At 39.2% G+C, this 27,077-nt stretch overlaps 1 protein-coding gene across 2 annotated transcripts in view; it reads right to left on the bottom strand.

Moving 5' to 3' along the window:
• The window catches only part of dym (dymeclin), a 60,437-nt gene that overhangs the window by 24,698 nt on the left and 8,662 nt on the right, over positions 1 to 27,077 (bottom strand). For both annotated transcript variants that reach the window (XM_088434434.1, XM_088434433.1), the window contains exons 9-14: positions 21,038 to 21,223; positions 20,311 to 20,489; positions 19,937 to 20,062; positions 19,739 to 19,852; positions 19,568 to 19,662; positions 13,651 to 13,750 (exon numbers count right to left, since the gene is read on the bottom strand). In XM_088434434.1, coding sequence (XP_088290560.1) covers positions 13,651 to 13,750; positions 19,568 to 19,662; positions 19,739 to 19,852; positions 19,937 to 20,062; positions 20,311 to 20,489; positions 21,038 to 21,223 — 800 coding nt within the window. The remainder of the gene's footprint in view (positions 1 to 13,650; positions 13,751 to 19,567; positions 19,663 to 19,738; positions 19,853 to 19,936; positions 20,063 to 20,310; positions 20,490 to 21,037; positions 21,224 to 27,077) is intronic.

Raw genomic sequence — 27,077 nt, forward strand, 5'->3', positions numbered from 1 at the left:
GATCACTTAGATTGGGTTTTAGAAACTTTGCTGAAATTATTATTGAAAATCCACTTATGGGGAAAAAACATGGCTACACCTCCTTCGCTAACACCTGGGCTATACCGGCAAAGCAGAGCTATTGGAACTAAGTGAGGCTGAATTGGAAATAACGTTTCGACTCTATGACTCTCTCCCCTATAACATTTATTCACCACTTTTTCATTTTTAAATGATTATATGTTCCAAAAAAATACTGATAAATAAATTTAAATCTTGCTATCTAATTATTTTAAAGAGGCAGCTTGTTAAACAACTTTGTAAGTAGGAGTGATACCGTACCATCAAATTTAGGCTTCGACAAATGTCTAGTTAGGCTCATTAGACATTGAAAAAATCCACTAAAATAATGATACATTTTCAAAATAACTTGCTATCACTTGTAACCTTTACAATTATTCTTGTAACCCATACAATTATAAGTTTCTTTGACTAGCATGGGCATGCATTATTTTTTTACTAAGCGCTCACGAATGCATTTTTGAAGTCATGCTTTGAGAGCCATTTTATAAAATGGAAAGAAGGAATAGAAGGCGTGATAAGCATTATAACTTGATTTTGACTGGTAAAGCTTTGTGCAATCATTTCCCAGAAGTGGTGACATCACCAAATATCTGCGCATTTATTGGTTTAGACACACATACGTGTCACGTCCTCCAGCATGACGCTTAAGTCTGAAGGGGTTAAGACAAAGATATATAAGATTATATTTAAACACCTCCATTGCCGGATTGAGCAAAAAAAGAAGTGCAAAATACAGCTTATAGTCAGTATTAGCGGTTATTCAAACCTTTTTTTTTTTTTTTTAACTCTAAATCGTCAACCCGATTATCGGCCAAAGCCTAGTTGAAGCAAGCCAGTGTTTTTCTGCGACTCATCAAGTACACATAATATCAGAATAATCAGAATAAATGACCATGTTTGAGAGTCATGCTCAAACACATCTGTGAGGGGTATGGCTTTGGTCAGAATCAAGGAGGGAGGAATTAGTGTAATGAGGTAACGTTCAAATATTGCTAGTCGTTATAAAATTGATCTATCTTTAAGTTAATAGAGCATTCCAGTCTGTTTGCCTCTTAACAGTGAAAAGCATTTTTAAAGTAAGAGCCACTTCTTTAGTTGATACTTGAAAATGCGTCAGAATAAATGCATATATTGATATTGAGTGAGGAATTCCTATCAAACTTAACTGTTTTGAAGTTTTTACATCGCCTTCATTCGATTTGTTTTTCTTGCATTCACTGAAAAAATGCAAAACAGTTAGATTCTGTATTTTGTATCGTTGACTATTTCAACTATGTGAATCACATGTCAATCCTATCTGTGAAAAGTGTGACAAATCAAATGTCTATTTTCACATATATCAAGTGTACATCTGAGGGCACTCTTCAATCCACAAAACAAACATAATTTTGGCACATTGGAAGAGTGTCTGAAGAACATCAAATTCTAACGCCTAATTTCATAAATAACAAGCATACAAGCCCAAATTCTACTCATCCTTCATGTAAACCTTTTCTCGACTACCATATTTTCCGCAGCATAAGGCGCACCTAAAAGCCTTAATTTTACTCAAAAGCTGAAAGTGCACCTTATAATCGGGTGCGTCTTATACAGTGCATAAACCGCAAGTTTTCATTTTGGGGGGATGAAAAAAGAAAAAAAATGTTTTTTTCTCCATGTAAATTCTTCAATTTTTACCTCTGAACATCGGTTATTAAAGTATATTAACATTTTTATAAACACGCTGTTTGAAATTTTGATATCATTTGATAAAATTCCATTTAGCGCAGCTCCATCTCGTGAATGCATAATGCAAACCCAGCCACTACTGTAGCTTCTATTCTATGTGTCTTATCATGCGGTGTGCCATATAGATGAAAACAGTTTTAAAATAGGCCATTCATTGAAGGTGTTTAATTAATACAAGACCAGTGTCAAAACGGGAGCGCGGCAAGCTGATTGGGATGCGAGATTGTGCTTCAAATCTGGGCTAACAATCTTAAACAGACCTGCATGTTGGAGAATTAATCTCTGAAATAATGTTGCTGGAAGAAAAAAAAAAAAAAAGCACATTTGAGGCGGAACACTGGATTGGGATATTAAATATCTATAGTGTGCGATGCATGATCCATTTATATCCTGCAGGCTGGAGGACAAGGAGGTGCAGAGCAGACACAGCAGCGTTAACTGGCAGATGCGAGGAGGTGAGCGGAATACAAGGGCGGCCAGAGATAATGAGGATTGATTGTGCGTCTGGAAGCAAAGGACGAAGCGCTCGGGGCTTGACTACGCCGCCTGGCTCCGGTCCGCTGTGGCGGCCCATAATTAGAACCGAGGGGGAGCTGAAACGGGAGACAGTCGAGGAGGACAAGGAGGTAGCGAGAATTAAAATGGAGAAGTAGATGAAGGGTAGGAGTGAGGTGGCCAGTGTGTTTTGTTCTCTTGCTGCGGCTTAATGAGATTGGCCTGGCAGGGAAAAAAAAAATGCCACGCTAGGGAATTTAGGTCAGAGCAAAATAGGCTAGCTAGACGTCTGCCGGGCCCCATGTGTGAATGTGTATGTGTGTGTGTGTCAAATGGATGAGATTAAGAGGTCTACTTGAAATCCAGACAGGATTAAACTATCTTAACTCCTCATTTCTTGGTGCTCCTCGCTTTTGTGCTTGTTTTCCCTAAAATTTGAATCCCCCAGACAGCACAAAAAAAAACACACATCCCACATATCGTACATATGCCTGCTGTGTGTGTGACTTCCTTTCTCGTCTCCCGTTTCCAGCCTCCCCAAGTTGTTGAGTCACAAACCACTCCTGCTGCAATTTAATGCCTCCCCACACCCGGTAAAACACAGGCCTCGGACGTGAGCTCTATCATTATTGCGCTCCATTTTACAGTCGTTTGCACAGAAATGACAGGAGGCTTGTTGCTAGTCTCCCCGCTGAGAACAAATATGTTATGGCTGCTGGTGTGTACGACCTATAGCTATATGTATGACAAGGTCGATCGCGGGTTATGCAGCGCAACTTAAGCATCCTGCTTTATGATTTTGCTTCTTCTTTTCTGCAAGCATTAGTGTGTGGAACCGGGGAGCGCTAAGAGGCAGCAGGCGTGTAACTCCCTGTTAAAGTAGGTGCCGGCATCATTAAACCACTAGCTTAGCAATTCCCTGGCTGTTCACCGCAGGCTGTTGCAAGGCAGACAAAGCAGATGGGCCTATCGGGAAGTGGCACTGACAAAGACAAGGGCAGGGTGACTGACTTGAAAAGCGAGTTTTTATCCATACATCTCTCTTTTTCTAATGGGAGTGTTGCAAAACTATAGGGCAGAAAATTACAGGAATTCCAAGCACTACAATGATTGCTCAAATGATCAATCAAGTGAAAATGTTAACTCATTCACTGCCATTGACAGCAGAATGAGTCATAAAGCCATTTCAACTGGGATGGTAGTAAATCGATAACCATCAATGATTAAACTTTCAGCGACCTAGTTGAATTAAAATTGTCCAAATCCATGGGACTTCACCTGCAAATATTTCTGTAGTCCTCCATTTACATAAGTAGAGTAATTATTTTCCGTTGAAACTAGTAAAATATTTGCAAATATTCATTTTGGCGGAAGAAAAATATGGACAAAACCAGAAACTGAATCTTACTAGTGTCATTGTACTATCAATTGAAAACAATGCTGTTTTGGAATAGATGAGAGGTAAAAACAAGGTTTCTGGAAATTAAGAAGTCAAATGTAAGACTTTTAAAATCGTATTTAAGACCTTAATGAATACAATTTATAGCATTTTTTTAGAAACTATGGAGATACACGATGTGTGTCTGAGTGTTTTTTTTTTTTTTTTTTTGTATACTGGTTACCAGTGAGATGATTCTCAATTAAATAAGGCGCCTTGGCTAAACAAAGGCTGATTTCCAAGTGATCCAATCAATGTTTGACTTTCGATGTTAAGGATTTTTGGGGCCGACCGCAAGCAGCGGATTCAAAAGTAACCGATAACCTATCCAATTACAACATATGGCAGTACGTCTATTTTATAACCATGTATATTTACTGCATATACTTGTATACTGTTCATATACTGTTTGTCATGGTTTAACACGGACAGTCACATGACTGCAAATAAAAGCAATAACGTTTCCCCTCAAAACATCAGCGATCGCTGGGCAAATAATGACATTGCAGACAATCTGCATAAAATGATAAATATCATCAGATCAAAATCAAGCCAATCAGTTTGGGATAAAGTCTAATCAGTACGCTAAGGTATTAAATCACCTCAGTATGATACACTTAGACCAGGCCCAATCTAATGCGACCCTCGAAGGCGCCTATCAAGTATATTTTTGTTGTAACCCTCCTCTAACACATCAATTCAAATAATCAGGATCATTATCAGGCTTCTTGCAGAGCTTTTTGATGAGCTGATCATCCAAATCAGGTTAGAAAAATCCAAAACATGCTGGGTAGGGACCCTCAAAAACAGAGTTTATGACCCCTGACATAGACTGACATCTTTGGTTGTATGAATATTTTAACTCCAATTTAATCAATGTATGTTTTAGGAGCATTGTTGAAGCTGGTAGATGTTAAAAAAAATCAACAAAAACAAATGGGAGAACGAGGAATACGTTCCAGATTCTAGCGTTAGAAACACGGTTGAGGCCTTTCAGAGTAAGTGTTGTAGAAACGCTCTAAAAAGCCAAAGACAAGGCAGAAGCCTTACCAAGAGACAATCTCATGTTTGATCTAATGCTGTCACGGATGACGGCAACTCTGAAGCTATGTGACTATGACCTAAGTGAATAGAAAGTCTGACCGATGCAGGAAATGCATTTAGAAGACCACAAAAAAGGACCCTGTTGAGATGTCAAGTACTGTTTAAAACAAACAAAAGAAAACATGGACAGAGGGACAATAAATTCAGTGTCCTTGCTAAAAACATATTGGTAAAAAAAAAAAGAACAGGGTCAGACTGACCGGTATTCTTGTCATATAAACAAGGGGAAGATACATATTGTGAATGGTATGAAGGTAAACAGCAATTTAAAAAAAGATGGATGATGGAAATGGAGCAGAAAAAAAAACACACGGCATGCAGACACACATACTGTAGGTCAGAGTGACTTAGCAGCCCCATCAGCAGTCTGTCTGTCGTGTCTTTGGGGACTTTTCAAAATAGGTCATTGTCTGACCTGCATTTATGCCGCTACGACCATGTCATAATCGCATCGTTTTTGCCAGGCGCCATTCTCAGGCTTAAAAGGTCTCTGCCAGGGGTTTGTTTTATAAAAACATGGGAATTTAATGATTCAGCCGCAAAAAAAAAAGTTAATTCATCTATTTCACACCATTCGTGAACATTCAATATGTTAATTGACATTTTCATTTCCTAAAGCAAATGACAGAGATAAATAAAAAATGCAGTAAAACTTCTCAACTTTTGAAGACGACTTAATGGACACCTAATGGGATGCCTAGTGTATTAATTTCCTTGTGTAGGCTCAACATGCCAGAAAATGATGTATTTAGGGGGTCCAGTCAATCATTAGAAGATAAACAAAAAAGCAGATCCATGCTCAGAATAGAACATGAAAGTTGTCTATTTTGGCTTGATGCAGGCATTTTGGGCGACTTACAAAACTCCATTAATTTTCTATAGCATTTATCTTCTACTGCACCATGGTACCCTGGGTAGGGCTTACTGTTCTAGACAGATGTGCGACACTAAACTGCCAAGCTTTTTTAAACATCCACGCTTTATGACGTGGGCTGAGAACAGTGTCAAAATGTGAAGATCATTTGCATTTGTAATGAAAAATAAATTGCGAGGGGCCATTAATAATTATATGGACCAGGGGTGTCAAACATATGGCCCACGGGCTGGATCCAGAGGAGATTTAATCCGGCCCACAAGACGTTTCTGTGAAACATTGAAAAAAAGAGAATAGGGCCAAACCCATTAGTCCGCAGTCTATAAAAGTGTTTTTCAACTGGTGTGCTGTGAGATATTGTCAGTTGTGCCACGGGATATTATTCGGTTTGTGTGCCTGCGTGTTCTCGCGCCTGGCAGAGTAATCATGTAATACTCTTTCATACCACTAGGTGACAGCAGCTACAGCAAGTAGTTGATTGCCTTGTGCTTGGAGACAAGCGAATTATGACGAATCAATGCAGCAACATATGGCGCTGGCGGTGGACAAAAGAACATCGGTAAAAGTGATGGTAAAGTTTTTGAAGAGGAAAAATGCTGACATTGAACTGGACCCTGGGAAAAATCCGGACCCAGATGAAGACCCTAGTATGAGTGGCTGTCAAACGAAAGCTAAGATGGAGACATTCAGCAAAGTTTCTGCCTCAAAGCAACAAAGCGAAAGTTATGTTTCATTTGGATTTACTGGAGATGCAACAGCACCAACTGCGTGTATACACACACACACATATATACATATATATATATATATATATATATATATATATATATATATATATATATATATATATATATATATATATATATATATATATATATATATATATATATATATATATATATATATATATATATACACACACACACATGTAGTTACACCCAGCTATAGTGAGTGGAGTGTTGACAACGCATAGGAGCTGACATAAGACAGAAACAGTTCATTTATAATTGTGGTTACATATCAATACATTGCAGCGGTACTGCACAATGACAGTTTGATTGATTCTGTCCCCTGAGGAAGGTGAGCGTGCCTGCTCATTTTTTACAAGGAAATGAAGGGATGGTAGATGTAATGGACAACATGCTAAGGCTGGATTCTTCCAAAAGGCTTCCATGGAGGAAACATTCCTCTCAAAGTTTCCATTTTCCTTAAGTAATAAAGCTAAATAAAATAGAAAACGATGATGTCTTGCTTTAATGATGAACTGTGAAAGTACCATTTAGACTCTATATGGAACTTTCATAGTATTCTCAATTTTAGAACATTGTAGGCTTATGTGTGGAGAAAACATTAAAATAAACAAGCAAGAAAACAGGAAATCAAAAACCCAGTTAAGCATAACAAGCTTTAATGTTTAAATTAATGTTTCTTCAACAATGATTAGCTACTCTTACACTGAAAAGTATATAAGTATATAAGTATATGTATGTAAAAATCATTTTCTGGCATTTTCTAAGGTAATTTTTGTAAGACTTATTGACTTTATTAAACAAGCAAGGTTTGGTCTGATAAGACTATATGGCTTTATAAGTAGCGAATAGTGCAAGTGTCTTTATAAGGAACATAAGTTGAAATTAAGATTTGGTTACTTTGAACTGTTAATATTATCTTTCTAAAATCATGAAAACCTCTTATATTTTACCACAAATTTTACAAGTCCACAGCTTAGCAAACAATAACTGACTAGAAGACTTATTTTTAAAGAGATGACTCCACCCCGCATTCGAAACATTGAGTCCTTTAATGTTTTGTGCTATGAATGACTTCTTTTTCTTCGTTTTACTTAAAAGACAATTTGCATGAAAATGCCAAACATCTAAACCATGGTGTGGGTGTCTGGGATTTAGGACATAGTGCTGCGGCGGCACAAATTCAGTTTGAGTTGGAGTGTAGGCCATCACTAAGCTACACTCACACAGTGATGAAGTGATAATTAGAGAAGTGAAAATACTTGTATAAAAAAAAAAGACACTTGTAGACCATTAAAAAATAATCAAATGAAAAACAGTAATTGCGGTAGTAAATGAGTGTGTCTTCTTGTGCCACATGACCACATTTTCGTCTGCTTCTTGTTTAAAGTGGACCCATTCATAACACGAAATACAAAATATCGGAAGCTGTGCAAACTGCGGACCCCGTGCATGAAAAACTGAAAATGTGATTGGTCCTGGAAGGAATTATACTCAACTGCATTACAATGTCATGCATACTGTGCTGAATATTATCAGTCGAGTATGGAGGGGCCGTGCTTGAGTAATGTATGGCGTTGCTGTAATGTTTGAGGAAAATTGGATGAGGATTTTGCTGACAGTTTAAGGATGTGACCCATTGTGCTTCTAATGTTTTCTTTTGGGGGGGGGGGGGGGGGGGCAATCAGAAGTGGCTCGAGGCTATTGTAGTATTGGTAGCGAGAAAACAAGACTTGGTAATCAAGTGCCAAATTACTGGAGACGTGACAAGGTAAGGGAGTCATTTGTTTATTACCTGATGTGTCCTTGGGCTGTGCTATTACCCTCAACATAAGGAGGAGCGCTACAAAGCCGATAAATGTCTCGAGTCTAGGCTATTAAAAAGAGATCACAGTTTGTGACTCAACTACCGCGCATAAACACTGACAGGGTGGTCCTGGCTTGCTGAGTGTTCCTTCGTACGGGTGTCTATGTGCGTCTTTTCCCAGAAAGGCGGTAATAATAACAGTAAACAGACAAACAAACAGAAGCACCATTAGCACGACCACTGGCTGGGAGGGTAAACAGTGACATACAACACAGCACACACAATCACATCTTTTAACGTTTGCAGCACGTCACTGTGTATAATTCAACTGCAGCCACGTTCTCCCGAGACTCAGAAGTGGAGGGGGTGGGGGGCAGCCAGACCAGGGAGCCTATGGCTGTCCCTAGGGGGCTTAAAGGGGCCCAATGCCCGTCACTCTTGCCTAGCTGACGCTAACCAGACACAGCAGCGTAAACAACACGTTCAGGGATGAGGATATAGGGTGGGGGCAGCATGGCAAAGAAGACAACATCAAGAGAAATAAAAATGGAGGGAAAAGACTGACGACAGAGGAAAACGACAGATGTTTGCACTCCACTATTTTTTTTTCCTGTCTCATAACCTCCCCCTTTAAAGTCTCTCCCTTGTAAAGAAACCTATTACATGTCCAGGCAATCCCACATTAAACAAACATTAGTTCTCCCCGCACGGCCAGACTCCGCCAAATGACATTGTTTCCAGATGCCCTGTCTCCATCGGCCCCTCGCCACAACCGTCCTCCCCCCACTGCTGCAATAAGCGCTCCCCTAGCCTACTTCTCTTCTCTATAAGGGCACTTTCCCACTACATAGGGAAGATGAACACAAGCACTGTAGAGAGCTAGAAATGACCAAATTAAACACATCTGCTTATGTTTGCTTATCCTGTATGCAGTGGTATTGTTCTTAAAAGCATCAATTAAAAAAAAATGCAAAAGTGGGGCAAAGCGACAGTCTATTTGAGAGGAGACTGAAGTATTGTAGCAAAGTGGAGAATGTGATGTATAGCACAGCAGTGTAAAATAACGATTTGACTTTATTTAAAATGTTAGTTCTATTTCGAAGGACATAATGAAGATAGTACTTTCTACTGAGTTTGAGACGTAAATTGATGTATTTTGTGTCTCATGTAAACACATGGAATCACTAAATTGAGAATTAAACATCCGCCTACATCCCAAATGTTTTCAAATGAAAGTTCAATCCCAAATGGTTTCCAAACGACAGTTCATCTGTGTTCAAGAGCTCAAGGTTGTGCTAGACTTAATCCATGATTCAAACGGAACAATCGCCATAGCTGCGCATTGTTCATGGTCTGCTCTGTGGAAAAAAAATGTGTAAGTTCTTGTGAACAGGGTATATTCAATTTACATTTCACATTCACTGTTAGAGAAGAAGGAATAGTAGTCATGTCAAGTAGAAAAGGAGAGAAACCCATTTGTATCAAGTAAGACTGTATGGGAGGATTTTGGCAACTGAGTAATGTGGGTGCTTAAAAAAATTTGAAAGTAAAATGTTATATTCATACTCAGTTTTTTTTTCTACACATACACTGACATGCCAAAGAAGCCACAACAACATAACATAACACGACACCAACGCGCTATACGTAGGCCATCACACTACACAGCTACAAGCAATAGCACGCCGCCATTAAAAAATTATATTTAATCATAAATTAAGGTTACAAAGAAACTCGTCAGTGACACAGTCATTGTATGATACAGCACAAGTCTCCCAAAAAAGAAAAAGCATCACAAAATTAGAAAATTCATCCTTAGTCATTGATTCACAAAACAAAAATAAAACCTTTTCAGCATTGGCAAAGCAACAATATAGAGCAGAGAAGCAAGAGTCCTTTAAAAAGGAGTCTGAACTATAATCCTGTGGAATCTTGTGCTGAAACACAGCAACCTGGTTGCTCAAGTTAGCAGCCAGCTTTTTTTCCCCCTATTTTTTTGCCAGCAGGCTGTCTTGAGCGTAAGGTGGGGTATTTCAATCTTCCAGCAAATTTTCTGGCTTCCAACAAAGTATGAAAGTGCAAAGTTTATATCTGCCCACACCCTTTTGTGCTAAAAGCAACTGACACTGTTACTGACATTGCCAAGCATTCCCAATTATCTAAATGGGCACAAGTAGCAAATGCTGTGTATACGTACCCGTCCTACAATGTCCTACTTTGGAAAATGCTGCCGCTAAGGCACAGGCGAATAAATCTGGGATTTACCGTTACGACTCCAAGTTGCCAATTTACTGGGATTGCAGTGCGAAAGCGTTTAATGTCAGGGTGATGAAAAACGGGCAACCACATACTTTCACCAATATTTTGTACTTTGCGTTGGGGAAATGCCATACTCTTGTATTTGATTTATTTCTTCCATAGCAAACAATACAGATACTTCTATATTTTCAAGCAAATATTTAATTACTAATGATGCTATGCAACTGCATAGGCAGGGACTGTGTGCTTTACTCTGCTAAAAGGAAAATTAAATGATTTATTCATCAAATCTAACCAGTCAGAACAAGATTTCTTATGCTAAAATGTTCGCCTTTGAAAGGAAGTCGTTAAAATGTGTTGTATGCTAGCTTGTCACTCCTTGTATTTGTGATATATAGTGTTCCTTCACAACTTTGTGCTTCACTTTTCAATATTTATTTAGAGGGTGGATTTGTGAAAAAATAAATCCTGTGTAAAATTTTCAAACAAGAAAAATGTATACAGTTTTTGATTTTATCTAAAATGAGCAACCATAACTTGTGCATAACATGCTTAAATCGCAATTAAGTATTTAGTAGTAACTATTGTAACGCATCTTGCAAAATTTAGATTTTATGATTCAGCATCCAATATAGTGATGTCATAATTACAGTAAATGTTTATATAAGTGTATATAAGTATTCTTAAAAATTAAAAGTTAAAACGAATGAAAACAAAATTTTAAAAAATATCCAGTCGGAATGAAAAAATAAAAAAAGGTTTGAGGAAGGTCACATTTCGCTTCAGTAATAGACAGACTCAACTTGTTTACTACCAAAGACTAGATAAAGGCTTCGTAAGTGTGTGTGTGTGTGTGTGTGTGTGTGTGCGTGTGTGCGTGTGTGTGTATGTGTGTGTGTGTGTGTGTGTGTGTGTGTGTGTGTGTGTGTGTGTGCGCGCACACTCGCACTTCTAGTCTCAAACAATACATCATTGCCCCTTTTCATTGGCAAACATCAATAAGAGTAAAAAGTGACTTATAGAGGCCCTGGCAGACATGGGAACCAATGTCACATTGAGTTAGTATAGACTAAAGTCAAGCACAACAGCACTATCACAAACACTGACCAGTTCTTTGACCCAGACTAGATGTCACGCATGCTTCAAGAAGGGAAGAAAAAAACCCTTGTGGAAAGATTCCCATGAAACACCAGAGAGGAAAAATCATCTGGCTGCCCTTGAGCAACAGACTGACTGTCTGTGGATAATAGGCTGTGGTGTACCAACGTTAACATGCTGACCTTCCGCTGCATGCCGCTTGTCATTTGTTGTCATCACTGCTGTGTCAAGTGTCAGTATAGATACACACCATTTTGTCTAACGTGTCTATATATGTATATAAAAATGATTGTATGTGTATTTCTCGAAATAAGGTTTATCCCGGAAAATAAAAAGTGAGTTACAGTATTGATATATTCTAATTCTACGCCTAATTCCCTTTAAACATTCTTGGAAGAAGCTTAAAAATTGACAAAGGTACAACACTTTCTATGCCTTTGAATGGCTTGTTTTGAGAAATGCGTTTAGGTTTTGGAACATTCATCTTTCGAATGTTCATAGAAAGAAGTACCTCAGGAAAAAGACTGAGTCAAAACTTTCAGGAAGTGTTGACCAATGAAGAGTAAGTTCTAATAGCTGGTAAGGACATCTTCTAAGATTTGAACGCTTTAAAAACCGAGGAGGTTGAACATCTCAGCAGAAGAAATTGGGCAAAAATGGTTCTTTGGCCTCAGTCCCAATGCAACTTTCCAATTAAGCAGACAATCCATTCCTGAGGTATTATCTGCCAAAATTTGGATGTTTTACTGTTGCTGCCTGTGTGTGTGTTTGGCTATGTGAATCAATTATTGCAATTAGAAATTTTATTTAAAGACTTCTGTGTCACTTAAAACATGCTTTACCACTTGGCGTGGCGACCAAAAAGTTTTATTGTGAATATTATACCTTGGGCAGACTGCTTAGCATGTCTACCTCACAGCTAAGAAGCCCTAGGTTAAATTTCAGTTTGCCTAGCCCCCAGGCCTCCCACTGTGAAGTTTGCATGTTGTCCCTGAGCTTGCGCGGGTCTTGTACAGGGCACTCGGGTCTTCTCTCACATTCCAAAAACACGGATGATAGGTGTATTGGACACTCCAAATTGCCCTTAGGTGTGATTGTAGTGTGAATGATAGTTTGTCTCTGTGCCCCGCGATTGGCTGGCAACCAGTCCTAGACCCGCATCGGCAAGCGTGCGACACCTAGTGAGGATGAGCGGCTAATGAAAATGGATGGATGGATTATCTCTCGAATAAAAGTATTAAAAGTAGAAATCGATTCAATAAAGAAGAAGATGCAGGAACTGACGATTAATTATATTTGAATTATTCGCTAATGTTTGGCAGACATGTTGAGATGGGGAGGAGCATGTAAATTTGTGTAGGATAACCCATGCACAGCGTGGATATAGCCACACTCACAGATACACAAACACACTAGTTCTGTATGGTCTTACATAAAACAGAGCCCCTGAAGGACAGGAAGCAAGGCTTGAAACATATCAAGATAATTGCATTTTATATACAATCTTTATGCGCGCATTGATGTGTTTGCAAAAGGAGTCTCATCAGACAGCTGCTGTATGCTTGAAGGAGCACTCACATGCACTCATGTTTCTTCAAACACCTGAGGGCATCCTCATACATGTCGCTGTTCGTCATACAAACACACATAAACACACTTAAGCGAAGGACTATGCAAATCGAATGTGACAGCCAGACTCAGACCTTGACAGGCAAACCTGAAGGCAGAGGTGTATGAGCATTGATACAAAGGATATCCGTTGGTCAATAATCCACCTGTTTTTCAGCAATCAAAATTGGCTGACAATTTTATGCAGCACTGCCGACTGCTGCTGATGGAAATTGATGTCAAAGTGGAGACATTTCACATCGCCAATAAAACCCATGTGTTGTGCTGCGTTAGTCACCTTAAGCACAAACTTGCCCATGATTTTCTTCGCCATGTGCGAGGTCTCCAACATTTTCAAAATCAGTATGTATGTACCCTGGTTGAGCAAGAACACCGAAGCATGTGTGTGTATGCATATAATACTCACATAGTCAGGCAGCACAGTGTTGTCACCCTGTCTGCCTCTAAGACTCTGCGTTGCCTGTTCCAGCACCTTGTTGTGCTTCTTGGAAAGCAAAGCAAATAGACTGCAGGGAACACACAACACACAACCAAAAGCCATGAGTGCACTATTGACAAATACCATCGGCAATCACAACAGCCTTACATTTATTTCTTCTTTGTACTGTAATCCCTTTTTAACATTCAGTTGCACTCTTCAGCTTGCAGCAACTGTTAAGTTTAATATCTTACCACTTGATGGAGATTCAAAGTGTTTTGCTCTTAACCCTTTTATGTGAGTGTGTGTGCATTAGGGGGGTGCATGATTGCATGTGATGGCTGCACATACATGTATAAATCAGGAGTTATGGAGTGTGCTCGACTGACCTTGGACACAGATGCACGCACAAATACGTACGAGTACACAACCGATGGTGTTGGCATCTCAGTAAACTGACACACCTTAACATATGTGAGGTGACATGGCTGACAAGCCCATTCGAAATGACAGTAGTTTTGAATTATGAGCTTAAATGGATTCAGAACCAACCTCGTCATTCAGTTTACAACATGTATATCAAATTAATTTTCGACATTAAAGTTCATTTAAATGCCATCAATCTTTTTCCAGCCCTCTAATAATTCATCCATTTTTTTTACGTTTTTGACTCATTCGTTGCCAGTCCAGTTCAAATCGATCTTTGATGTCTGCAGCCAATAATGAAAGTGAATTTTATAAAATCTATCCAGCCATCCATTTTTATCCTGCTTAAACTCAGTAGGATAGTAAGTTTTTTTGTGAAAAAACAACCATTTTGGTTCCCACTCTCTCTTTTGAACAGTTTTTATGGACCTCTGATTTAAAAACTAGCTATGTGTGTGACAAACTTGAAAATGTATTCGTTATTCCAGCCCTCTGACAGAAACTATTAGTACAATGTGGCCGAGGATAAAAATGAGTTTGACATTCCTGCTTTAAAGTCTTCAATGAACCTGTACGTTTTTTCATAAAAGCAAGAACAGGACTTTTTCCAAGCATCTGGCTTAAGGAGGGCTGAAAAATAGTTGGTATTAAATGAATTAAGTACTAAAGAAATGTATAACTTGAGGGAAAAAGTATTAAAGTGAGTACGTATTAGTATTATTTACTTAGTAATTGAATAGGTACCCACTTAACACACTCATTTTTGTACTTGACTGCATAGAGTATTTGGTGTGGTTTCGTGCTACACATGTGACGATAATTCTCTACAATCTACAATTCCTTTGGTAAATACTCAGCATGAGTATCTAAAGCAATCAATTACTTTAGTTACTTAAGTGCAACAGTAATCAATTACTTTAATGCTTAATTTGTTTGGTACCAGACTTTTATTTGGCCAAACACTTTAAAGAAATGCTGTCTGGGATTGAATGTCTGGACTTATCTTTTTTTTTTTTTTTTTAAAACAGTGTCTTTGGGATTGAATGAGTCAAAGATCTACGAGGGATCAATTAAAGTGTTCAACACTGCAAAGCATTCAACTAAATAGACGGATTAGTGAGGACAGAGATGGCCTTTACTGCTGTCACCTGTTCATCTGTCATCGCTGTTGGGGGAAAAAAAAGACTGACTGGCACTCTTTAATTAAATAATACTGAGATATTTGAGCAGCTTCGTCCGAGCATTTGTTAAGCCAACAGGACTTGCTGTACTATTAGGATGTTGGAATTCCAGCTGGGACCCTGCCGCACAGTAACACACTATGTATGAGCAACTGTGATGGAAACGAGCGGATTTCTCGGCGGCTGCTCCACCAGGAGGGCAATTGTAACGATAGGCCTCTTTCACTGTCAAATGTGTCTTGTGTTTTGCGCGAGCACACACCGCAATTGTATGCATATATCGTACGGTTGATTCCTATTCCTACATTCTATCCTGGAATGTGTGACATTTACAGCTGAATGGTCAAGAACATGGGTAAATATGCATGAAAAGCGCATTGTTCCATAAAGAAAAATGAGAGGGATATAAGTGAAAAGATTAATACTCATGACCTCAGCAAATAATGGTATATTTTTGAAGTGCACATGTGAGATGATAATTGGTATGTATGTGTGTAACAATTATTTCGTTTTGATGCATATGAAGGTGTAGCTGAAGAATTATTTTTTGTTTTGTTGAAAAATCTCACAATATTAAATATATGTGTATATTTGTATACACACACATACACATATATATATATATATATATATATACACACATATATATATATATATATATATATATATATATATATATATATATATATATATATCTCGAATAGTCAATTGGTAATTATAGTATATGATATCAAACATTATTTAGTGACAATTTTTTTTTCTTACACTCCACAACTAACATATCGCTTACGTCGGGCATATACCTCGTGTCATCACTTTTCAGGAAACCCCGAAAATAGTAATTTTGTACTAATGTACACAAACACACACACATGCACACACATTAACAAATTGCAAAATCACTGTAAAATGTATTAAAATCATAGAATGAACTTACATGTAGCATCAGTCACCATCATCTTAATATTGCAACCAATAATATAACTTGATATAAAAATCTGGTTTTTACGTTGAGTGTTTGTTTGTTTAGCTTCAATATGTCTGCTTTGTTCCTCTTCTCAATCTTCTGAAGCGTTTTGTTTTCGCTTTTTACTTTCTGGCTCATTGTTACCTGATTTTGTATTATTTGACTTGTCTTGAGCCTAAAGAAATCACTTTTTTAAATGGAATGATATTTATGCCACTATCTTGAGCGAGTAATGAAATATTTTGAGTAGAGAGAAAAGATTTTGCTTGCTCAGAATCTCTCGTTGGTCGCCCACAATACACCTCCCTCTCTTGCTCACCCAGAAAAAGCAAATGAGATCTCATCACACAGAGTTGGGGGGGAGAAGGTTCTGGCTGTGACCAGGTTCTTCTTCAGCTTTAATAACTCCATCTAAAGGTGTAAAATTTGTGGGTTTATGCCCCCCCCCCCCAGCACCCAGAAACCACTTTGCAACCTTTAATCATAATATTGTCACATAAAAGGACTAATAAACAATTTTTACTGATATATTCAGACATTCTGTATGTGGGAGGCAGATATCTATAGAGGTGCACATCCAAATTAGGACTGTTCGCCCTTAGTGGAGGTCAGCGTCTGACAGAGTTGCTCTTAGATTTTCCTTCAACACAAACACAGATGGAATTTAAAATAGAGTCTGCTATGGCATGTTTGGAAAACATGTTTTCACCAGCTTGTTGGGAAAGCTCAATTTCCATATGAATCCCAAAAGGTTATATTTGAAGTGGACGGAAATGTGCTATTTGGTGCATTGATGACTCAGAAGTAAAATGTGTAGACAAGAGCGCACCAAGTGAGTGACTGCAGCAAGGGACATAAAGGGAGAGACTGATGTAGAAGCGAGTTAATGCAGCGAGGGACTGCGTAATGAGAGAACGTGTTATCTGTGGCAAAACAGTATGAACAGTAAATAAAAGGAAATGATGGTGATGGGTGTGCTGTCGGCAGGAAATTCAAGCGGTGGCGTGTAAATAAACAATGGCTGCAATGGTGCTTGTCTGGGACTCCATTAAAAGGAGGCCGGGGCCAACGGTCAGACTGTCTTGTCTCGCCGTTTGGAAATTCCGGCCAGGAAATCCCCTTTTATCTGGCCAGACTGCGCGTTTAGTTCGTCGTGGTTATCACTGCAGAAGTTAGCTGCACGCTGTGGCGGCACGAACAACGTTTGCAGACGCTTTCTTCCTACCCCAAAAAAGCAGAGTCACGTATACGGCAGGACAGATAAGAGGATGCTGGTGCGTGCATGATGATTCGTGCGTGTCTGCGAGGAAACGCTTTTTCCTGTGTGGTCGGAAGTCGACAATCAGAAGTGAATTGAATGGCCCTGTGTGTGCTCACAAATCTTCCCAAGACGTTACATAATGTTATTCTCTGAACAGAGCTGTAGCACAAACTCAATATTTTATATTTTGTTCTTTCTCTGCACACACGCAAGCACACACACACACACACACACACACACACACACACACACAATGTAAATTCACAGTGGCACTGGATGGTTTGTGCTGCTTCAGCATCAATTATTAAAATGACAGTGCTGCTGTGCATATTTGTATTTTATTGTATTTGTATTTATCTTTTATTCATCTGTTGTCTTTTTATATACAAAGTGTTTGATAAACAAAGAAAATAAGCAAATAGACAATAATTAGACATAATTTTAAGGAAAAAGACTATATGCTGTACATTGTTCCCTCGTTTTTTGCGGTTAATCAGAACGCCAACATCAGCGAATTAGGATCCCACCCCACACGGAATTTGCGTGTATGTGTATGTGGGTACCTGAATAAGAAAAAAGTATTTCTACATTACATTTATACATTACATATTTGAGCTTACTGCAGTACACATATTTACTTAATCATTCATTATTAAACCTTGTACAGTAACTGTACTGTTATCCCTTCCCGTTTCTATTTGTTGGTCGTAGTTGGGAAAAAGGGAGGGCTGGAGTTGCCCTCGGAGTAACGGCCCTCGGACGTCAACCTAGAGTGGAGCCCATAGCTGACCAAACATGATAACAGGAAAGCAGAGTTTACTCTCAAAATTGCAATTTATTACAAAACCACTTTTTGTAACATCTTCCCAACGCTCCCTTATGTCCTCACTGTACTCCTCCCGCAGCGCAATCTCACTCGCTTGTGAGGTTAACTCGAAGACTGCTGCTGGAGGTACAGCAACAACTTTGATAAGATTGGTGAAACAATCAATCAGCTCACGGGCACTCCTACAAAACACATGATTGGCTCCCAGCGCGACATCGACCAATGGAGCAGGAGTTTTAATCTACTCCTGCCCAGACATCTCCCGCTCCTGCCCTCATTGGTTGATGCTGCGCTGGGAGTCAATCGTGCTTCTTGTAGGAGTGCCAGTGGCATGTGCACTTACAGTAAACTCATCTGTTTGGCATGCAGGAAACCTTAAAAGTACCTTATATCCAATATAGCTTCTTTTTTATGGGGAAAAATGGTGAAGCACTGAGGGTGTGACAGATTAAGCGCATAGTGGTGAGGGAACACTGCATATCATTATTGAGATAAAAATTATTAACTCTCATTATCATGAATTAATTATTATTAAATCAGTACCATGGATGAGAATTCCTGTCTTTTATAATAGTAGTAACAATGATAAAAATAATAAAATTCTCATCAAATACGTTTTTTATCGAGGGTAGCTGACAATCATGACTAAAGCTTACCGAATGTCAATTGAGCACTGTAGTATTAACTGTGACAATTGTCATGTACATAGTATACCCATTAGTACAGTGTTTTTCGACCAGTGTGCCGCGGCACACTGATATTGTCAGGTGTGCCGTAGGAAATGATCCAATCTGTGTGCTTGTGCGGTCTAGCGCCTGGCAGCGTACTCATGTAGTACTCTTCCATACCATGGACAGCAAGCTCGCTCTAGTCCCCTGCCCTCTCCTCGCGCGATTTAAAAAAAAAAAAGTGGACAAAACCGCTCCGCAGTCTACATTTTAAGGCGTTGGCGTTGGCCGTGCCGCGGACCCCCCTATTACATCTACTAGTGAATCAGATGTGTGAATAGATCATATTGTAATTCTTTATCTAATAACTGTACGCTTATCTATCCATTCAGCTTTCAAATCTGGTATCCAGTGTATTTTCTACAATGGTATAGAATCCAACTGATCTGTGCCATCATAATTATTACTACTGCGAACCATCATGTTTGAATTGCAGCCATCACATTATAATCATATCTGTATAAGAAAAACAATAATATCATGTTATTTTTCTATGGAATACAAGACAATCCCTACCTGATGATACGCTGGGCAGCGTACTGGTGGAGACATCGGAACTGAGCGGACATGTTCGCAAGTGCAGCCAAACAGTTGGTGTGGAGGTATTTATCCTACAAGAAGAAGGTACCGTAATATTGTAAAACTTTATCAACCATTCTTGAACTTGTGTTACACCTCCAACTTTACCCTTGTGCGGGTCATGTTGAACTGAATGGTGCGGATCACCACCAGGATGAGCAGGCTGCCGAGGGAGATCTCGGTCAATGACCTCTCAGAGTACCAGGTGACGTTTTTCAAGACCTGTGATGACAAGGATGCACAAAGAGAGAAACAAGGTGAGTAAAAGTGCACTTCACGGTGCATGTAACTGCACGTCTGACCCACCACTTCGTGGACGGAGCGGTTGAAAGCGTCGTCTTCCGTGAGGATGAGGAGGATAATGAGTGCCATGTAGACATGGTGAGAGTTCCTTTCCTCCACGTGATAAAGGATTTCCAGGATGGGCAACACCTGAAGGAAAATAAAATGAAGTTAAATGATTCTGCCCTAGACAAAGAAAACAATTATCAGTCTTGATTGAAGCCAGCTTTTTCCTGCTAACAAAGCATCAGTACATATGGAGGCATCCAGTCGTGGATCAGTATTATAAATGATCTTACACGCTGCAGGTGGCATTTTCTTAGGTATAAAATGATGGTTGACTAACTAAAAGCCCCCAGCTACTATGTCCTGAAATACTTGGCCACCACACTACCCACCAGATTGTCCATGTCTGTTCTGGAGAGCATGTAGGTCCTCATGTTGGCATTCTGGTGAAGCAATGTGTAGAGCAGCAGTGTGGCCTGGTCAGAGCACTGCTGCTCGCATAGCGCCGTGTACAGGCTGTTGAAATTGATCTGGAACGTGTGTGCTTGCTCCACCGGAAGGGATGACGTGTCTACATGGGCCACAGACAACCGTTCATTAAAGTGAGAAAATCATAACCATCACCTTCTGGTACTGCTTGTATAAATGGCCCCATTTCCAACATTTTGGGTGAAGGCTTCTAAATTCATATATATGAAATTAAGTAAGGCAGAGGTCACTCATTCACACATTGCTGAACTCGTAAATTGTGGCATGCCTTTAATGGACTTGACCTAGGGAGGGACATCGGAAACGACGACATATGACATGAAAACATTAAAGCTGGGGCTTACAGAAAGAAAATACGACCCCTGGGTAAGGGAGGTGGAAGACTTTAAGAACAGAAACTCCATTAAAATAAAGGTGAAGAAAAGAGGAATTTTTAAATCTACTGAAGGAACTTAAATTGTATGGTGCGCACTAATTTATTTAGGTGTGAGAGCCGTTATACATTATCTTGTTAATTTGTATTTAAACGTTTCTAAAGTTACTAAATAACTCGCCACCCCACCCCCACATTATATCACTTGAAATAAGGCTACAAATGATCAATGTGTGCAAAAAGCTCCCTTGCATTACCCTGTGTGTTTCTGAAGCAGGTAATTGCCTGGCGGTAGGGGTTGGGCCAGTCGGGCCCATCAGTCAGGTTGGCTAGAACCAACAGTAACAGGAGGCTCTGATTGGACAATGGTAAGGGGTTGTGCTCCAGGTCCACCCCCACTTTGCTGCCAGCTCCGCCCAAAGTGAAGACGCTCCATAAACCACCTGAAGATAAACAAATTGTGTGACAAATACAGTGGAACCTCTACTGTTTGATCACAAGAAAGAGGAAGAGAAAAGGGAGAATAAGTAGAATAAGGAATGGAGGTTATTGAACTCATAGCATTTAACAGGCAGCTCCACTTTGAAGTTTACTCATGGAATATTGTTGGAAGCATCATCTGAAAGTGTCTTTGAGGTCATGATTACAAGTGTAACATCCATATAAAGTGTAAGTTGACCTTAATTGTAATCGCTAGGGCGTTAATGCTAATCAACTGGTTAGCATAGAGAAATTTGGTAGAAGACAACAGTGCGCAGTTGTATAAACTCACAATAATAACATTATTCTGAATTGATAAGACTAAAATAGAAAAATGGGGGTGGGAGTCGATTAATCATTATTTGACTAAATAAGCGACAGGATACTCAATTTTACACACATTCTAAACACAGACAAGAGTTTTATGATATCTAGTTACTATATTGTGGGTTAATCCATTTCTTCTGGTCATTTATTATGGTTAGCTCCTCTAGTTGGGTCTCTACTTACCATGTCCTTATTGGTTATGTTTCCATTTCACAATCACATTTGCAAATGAATACTTAGCATATTGGGTCCAACTATTTTCTGAACAAGTGAAATCTCTCAAATTTTGTCTGTTTGTCATCGGTGTGTAGCTCTTTTAAGTTAGTTGTAAAAACATATGTTCAGCACTCCAGAACAAAATTTTGACAATAGTTCTCACAACTCAAAAAGACAATGGTCCTATAAAATGTCCTTGCTCTGGATTAATGTTGTAGTGGGAGAACTGTGGCAAAATATTGCACTCGTGGGAGAGACGCTTTATAATGCATGCCAGTTTAACTTCGCTGTTCAAGTAGCGATGGTCAATGGGCTGTAAATTGTGGCGCCATTGAGCAGTAAATTAAAGGTGTGCCTAATATTTTGTCATATCGCTCTAATCTATAGATTGCTAGTGCCAACCTTTTTGTATAATAGTCAGGATGATTTATACTTGATGAGAAAATGAATGCAAAAGGAAATGAGCCGCCAGAGTTGATGTAATCAAGACCACAACGGGCACAATGGAATCATGGCTGACCCTTTGCAGCGCCCACGTTGTGAAACAACATAGACGGCGCCAGAGAACAAAAACTACTGAAGCTACTGGAGTGTTTTCTTTTTTTGTTGTTGTTGTTCTTGCTGGTGGCGGGGGGATGTGTTGAGTTTCTCGACTGAAGTGCGGGTGCGTTCAGGCGTCATGAGAAGCATGAGCATCGAGGCACACGGATGACCGCCCTCTGGCTCCTGGATGTCTAGCCACAGGGTAGCTGTGATGATGCAAGCGTGGAGTGGGGTGGGGGTTCTGATAGGCAGTCTGCTGTTGGTCCAGTGTGATAGTTGGAGCCAAGTAGACATGTTGCCATCTAGTGGTGAAGGTTAAAAGGGCAGGGTCTTTTTTTTTTTTGCTGATTGACTTATCATTTGTTCATCATAACTTAATGTTGAGACCCTAAAATGGACACCGACTGAGCTTTGTCTCCCAGTTATAATGCACAAGTGTGGCGTGTTAGCATTACTTTTTACTGTACATGTTATATGGTATATCCAATTTATTTTAAAGGGATACTAAACTAATTCAGTCACTTTCAGCAGTAAAAAGTTAATATTTTGCCCGTAGTTGATTTGATGAATAAATTACTTTTATGTACAATTAACACCTTTAAAAAAAATCCTCTTGGTGTCAACTAAAAATAGGATTATAATTGATCAAGGCTCAGATCAAAATGAAAATCAATCATGGCTCAACATGTGAATGTCACATGAGTAAACCCAGAGTAAACCCACAGGTGAGCTGTGATTGACATCACATGCTTATGGATCAAGTAAGGACCCCGTTCAGCCATCAGCAAATGAGAAAAAAAAAAGTTTTTCGAGTATACAAAATATAATTTAGCCACCAAATTAAATAGATAAAATATTAACTCTTTACTTCTGAAAATGGCTAAATAAATGTAATATTCCTAAAGTATCCGCTTTTACCATTGTTCAATATTAGCGATTTTAACAGACAGTGTCTACAAAATGTCACCAAGCAACTACAACACCAGACCATAATCATGCAAGATACATGTATCTTTACAATGGATTAATCACCATGGCACAACCCAGATACTGTAAATGAGTGGTCACAGTTGTTATTACGATGCTCAATTGGCTTATATTAGGTAAGCATTAGTCAAGAGTGTCAGCTACCCTCCATAAAAAACATATTTGCCGATAATTATTTATTAATGTTATTCATATTTTAAAAGACGAGAATTGTTGGCCATGGCACTGAAAGAGTTAACATCTCAGTTGAGCCAGATCAGGAGCAAGAATAACAGAGGCAACAAAACGTAGCATGATGTCTACGCAATCGTCCGCCACAACACACACGCCAGTTCTTATAATGAATGTACTGACATATAAAAAATAAAAAAAAATCTTCATCCAAACAACCTAAGAGCTTTGGTAAAATAATAGTATATTTACAATCTTTGTTTGCACCTTTTTTTTTTTTGCATGTTGTGCAATGTCAAGCAATCTACCAATACCACCCTAACTATAGACCGGTTGACCATGATCAACTTATTAACCATTGATGGTCTAAAACAGCACATAGTAGATTTTGCAATTTATCATCTTTTATTAGTTAGTATCAGAACCATGACAGAAGGTGGATCAGCTCTTTGTGTAATGGTATACCACAGAACCAATATCCCACTTCTCTGCTTTCTGTAAATTCAGCTACCTATTCTTTTCGTTACACCTCCAGTGCCACTTTGTAGCACATAATGGCAAATTGGTTTAGGTGGTGTTGGCAAGCACCATTTATTAATGGTCAATACACATAAGGGTGAGTAATTCCCCAGTAAGATATGAAAGCATAACTAAAGAAGTCATCTTGGCAGTATTTGCCATCAAACTAGTAAGCGCAATCTTGAAATTTTAGGTCAGCCCAACAGAATTCCAATTGGATTCTCAGTAGGTCTTGGATCTGGTCTTGGATCATGCAAGAATGCAGTTGGTCTGTGATGCTATTAAGTAAAATTCCTCTTCTCATTGCTGTATATTTGGAATTGTGGCCCAAAAAGTGAAGAGGTCTGTGAATGTTGTATAACTCCTGTGAGGGCGGAAGATGACTTCACCACAGAGCCAAAATTGACACACGCACGCACACACACGCGTGCACACACACACACGCACACACACGATTTCAAGAGACGGCGCCAATTTGTGACGCAGCCTTTTTGAAGGCATCACTGGCACCACAGTGACTGGTCTGACTGTGTCACCGAAGCCAGTAAGGCTGCCACATTTCCTGCGCTCACACACACATTCACAAAGCTTTATTCTACCTTAGCTTAGGCTATTTTTTCTCAATACCCCTAAATAACTGCTGAGACTTCCGCCTCTGGCCCAATGCCAACTTTGGGGGGGGGTAAATAAAGGTGAAAAGGAAGAAAGGGTAGCGAAACGCAAGGAATGGAAAAGGTCACATACGGACACTGAGGCAGATGCATTGAAACACTAAGCTGTGAAGGCAAAACCAAGTTTGCAGCTGAACTATTATAAAAAAGAACAACAAATGGCCAACTTAGGTTCAGTGCTTTGTCATGTCAAAAATTATTAAATAGAACTGAAAAGTCAAATGGAAAATCCATGTCTGTGCTCAAGCGTTTTAAAAATATATTACCGTATTTTCAGCACTATAAGGCGCACATAAAAAGCCTTAATTTTTTTTAAAAAGCTGATGGTGCGCCTTGTAATCGGGTGTGCCTTATATATGGATCAATATTGAGCTTGGGATTCGTTGATGGAGAATGAACTGATGAAGTAAGCTTTACCTGTTTCTTTTGTGTGTTTACAGTTGAACAAGGTTGTACATATTGACATTGAGTTATGCTTTTGAGTGTTTAGAGTTATGATTTGAGTTATTATTGTTATTACTTTGAGTATTACTATATTGTGATTGAAAAAGTTTTAAAATAAAGCATTTATTTTAAACTCCTATTTAACTGCAGTGTGTTGGATGGATGGATGGATGGATGGATGGATGGATGGATGGATGGATGGATGGATGGATGGATGGATGGATGGATGGATGGCTGGATGGATGGAAGGAAGGAAGGAAGGAAGGAAGGAAGGAAGAAAGGATATCCGACCATCCATCCCTCCTTAAATACATTGGTGCTAAAAATGCAGACATGTTCAGTCTGTTCAAGATATGATATTGCAATAAAAAAAGTAAAAATAAATAAATAAAACAAACTTTCATAAACCATCTCTCTGGATGAACATCTGATATGACCTGTGGATTATAGTTTGCTGCTGCTTATCCACGACAAAAATGTGTTGCTTTTGTTTTTTTTTTTGTTCAATTTTTGCTGCTGCATCTTATGTACCAGTGTGGCATATAGTGCATAAAATATGGTATAGTTGTAAAAGGAGACAATTTCCACACAGCTCTTGTACTGGATTTGATTTGAGATGAAAGCAGAAAGGCCAAAGGGACATTTCTGGTGCTGTTGAGTCTTACAGACAAGACGTCAACACACTGTTCTGATAATCTCTCACATGAGACTAAGTGTGTTCAAAGAAAAACATGTTCCCATGATGTATGCACAGCAGTGGCACAGAAAATAAAAGCAACTGTTCTTCAAAAAATCTATTCCAGCAGCTCCGAGAATAAAACAGGATCTACGACAGTAAATGTGTACAAAAATCCCCTTTAGGAGTTTTTGCTTAAAAGGATTTACGTTAAGTTGCAAACAACATCTTCCACATGGAAATGGAATGTGTTACGCTTCACGAGGCAGGAGAAATAAAACAAGCGCTGTCTCCTAGCGGTGACTACAAGAGTCGCCCTGTCTTTGTTGATGTGCGTGTGTGTACAAGGGAGGCGGCTGCAGACAGACGGGCTCTGGGGGATTATGGAAGAGGACAGGGCACCATAACTCATCATCAGGACTGTCTGTGACCAGTGACACACATAAATACGCACAGACAGACAAGTCAGTGAATGCCAATGCCTCAGTGGACGTAATCTGCCACCGACGCTCCACAAAGAATGATTATCTGCAGGGGAAACCCGTGGGTGCACATTTATACTCATAAGCATTCACAAAACAAATTCAGCATGCAACAACTGGACTGCTGCACGCATGCACGCACACACACGCAAAAGCTGCGCTGCTCATTTTTGACCAATCAATTTCAGCGCACGTAACACATTCGTTCCTCTAATCCACAGATGTTGAACTCTTATCCTCTAGAGCCGTTATCCTGCATGTTTTTGAACCCTCTCTCTCAAACACATCTGATTCAAATGATTAGAACTATTTTCAAGCTCCTGCAGAGCTTGCTAAGGAGCTAATCATTTGAATCAGTTATGTTGGGAAGAGAAAACCGGAAAACATGCAGGATACCGGCTCTCGAGGACTGGAGTTCAGCACCTATACTCACATCCATTATGGCTTGGGGATTAAATAAAAGACAAGATAAAGAAAGACTGCTTTCAAAATACTGATCCAACTACAGTGTTCCCCCATTTTCCGCAGTTAGTGGGGACTGGAAAAACCCCTGTGTTAAGTGAATTGCATAAAGCAGGATTGGTGCCTTTTCGGACATTGCACAAAAATAAATAAAGTGGGTGAAGTGTGTTCAATAAAACTTTGCCTACCTTACTTCCCATGGTCAGTGATCTCTTAGGCCATATTACAGAAGCTGAACATGCATGTGTCTCTTTGTGGGCAAAAAATGTGTTTTATTTTCTATCACACAACATAAAAACAGCATTTTCCCCCCATATAG

The sequence above is a fragment of the Hippichthys cyanospilos genome, chromosome 15 (genome assembly GCF_059441005.1).
Source record: "Hippichthys cyanospilos isolate Australia breed blue-spotted pipefish chromosome 15, RoL_Hcya_1.0, whole genome shotgun sequence".
NCBI lineage: Eukaryota > Metazoa > Chordata > Actinopteri > Syngnathiformes > Syngnathidae > Hippichthys > Hippichthys cyanospilos.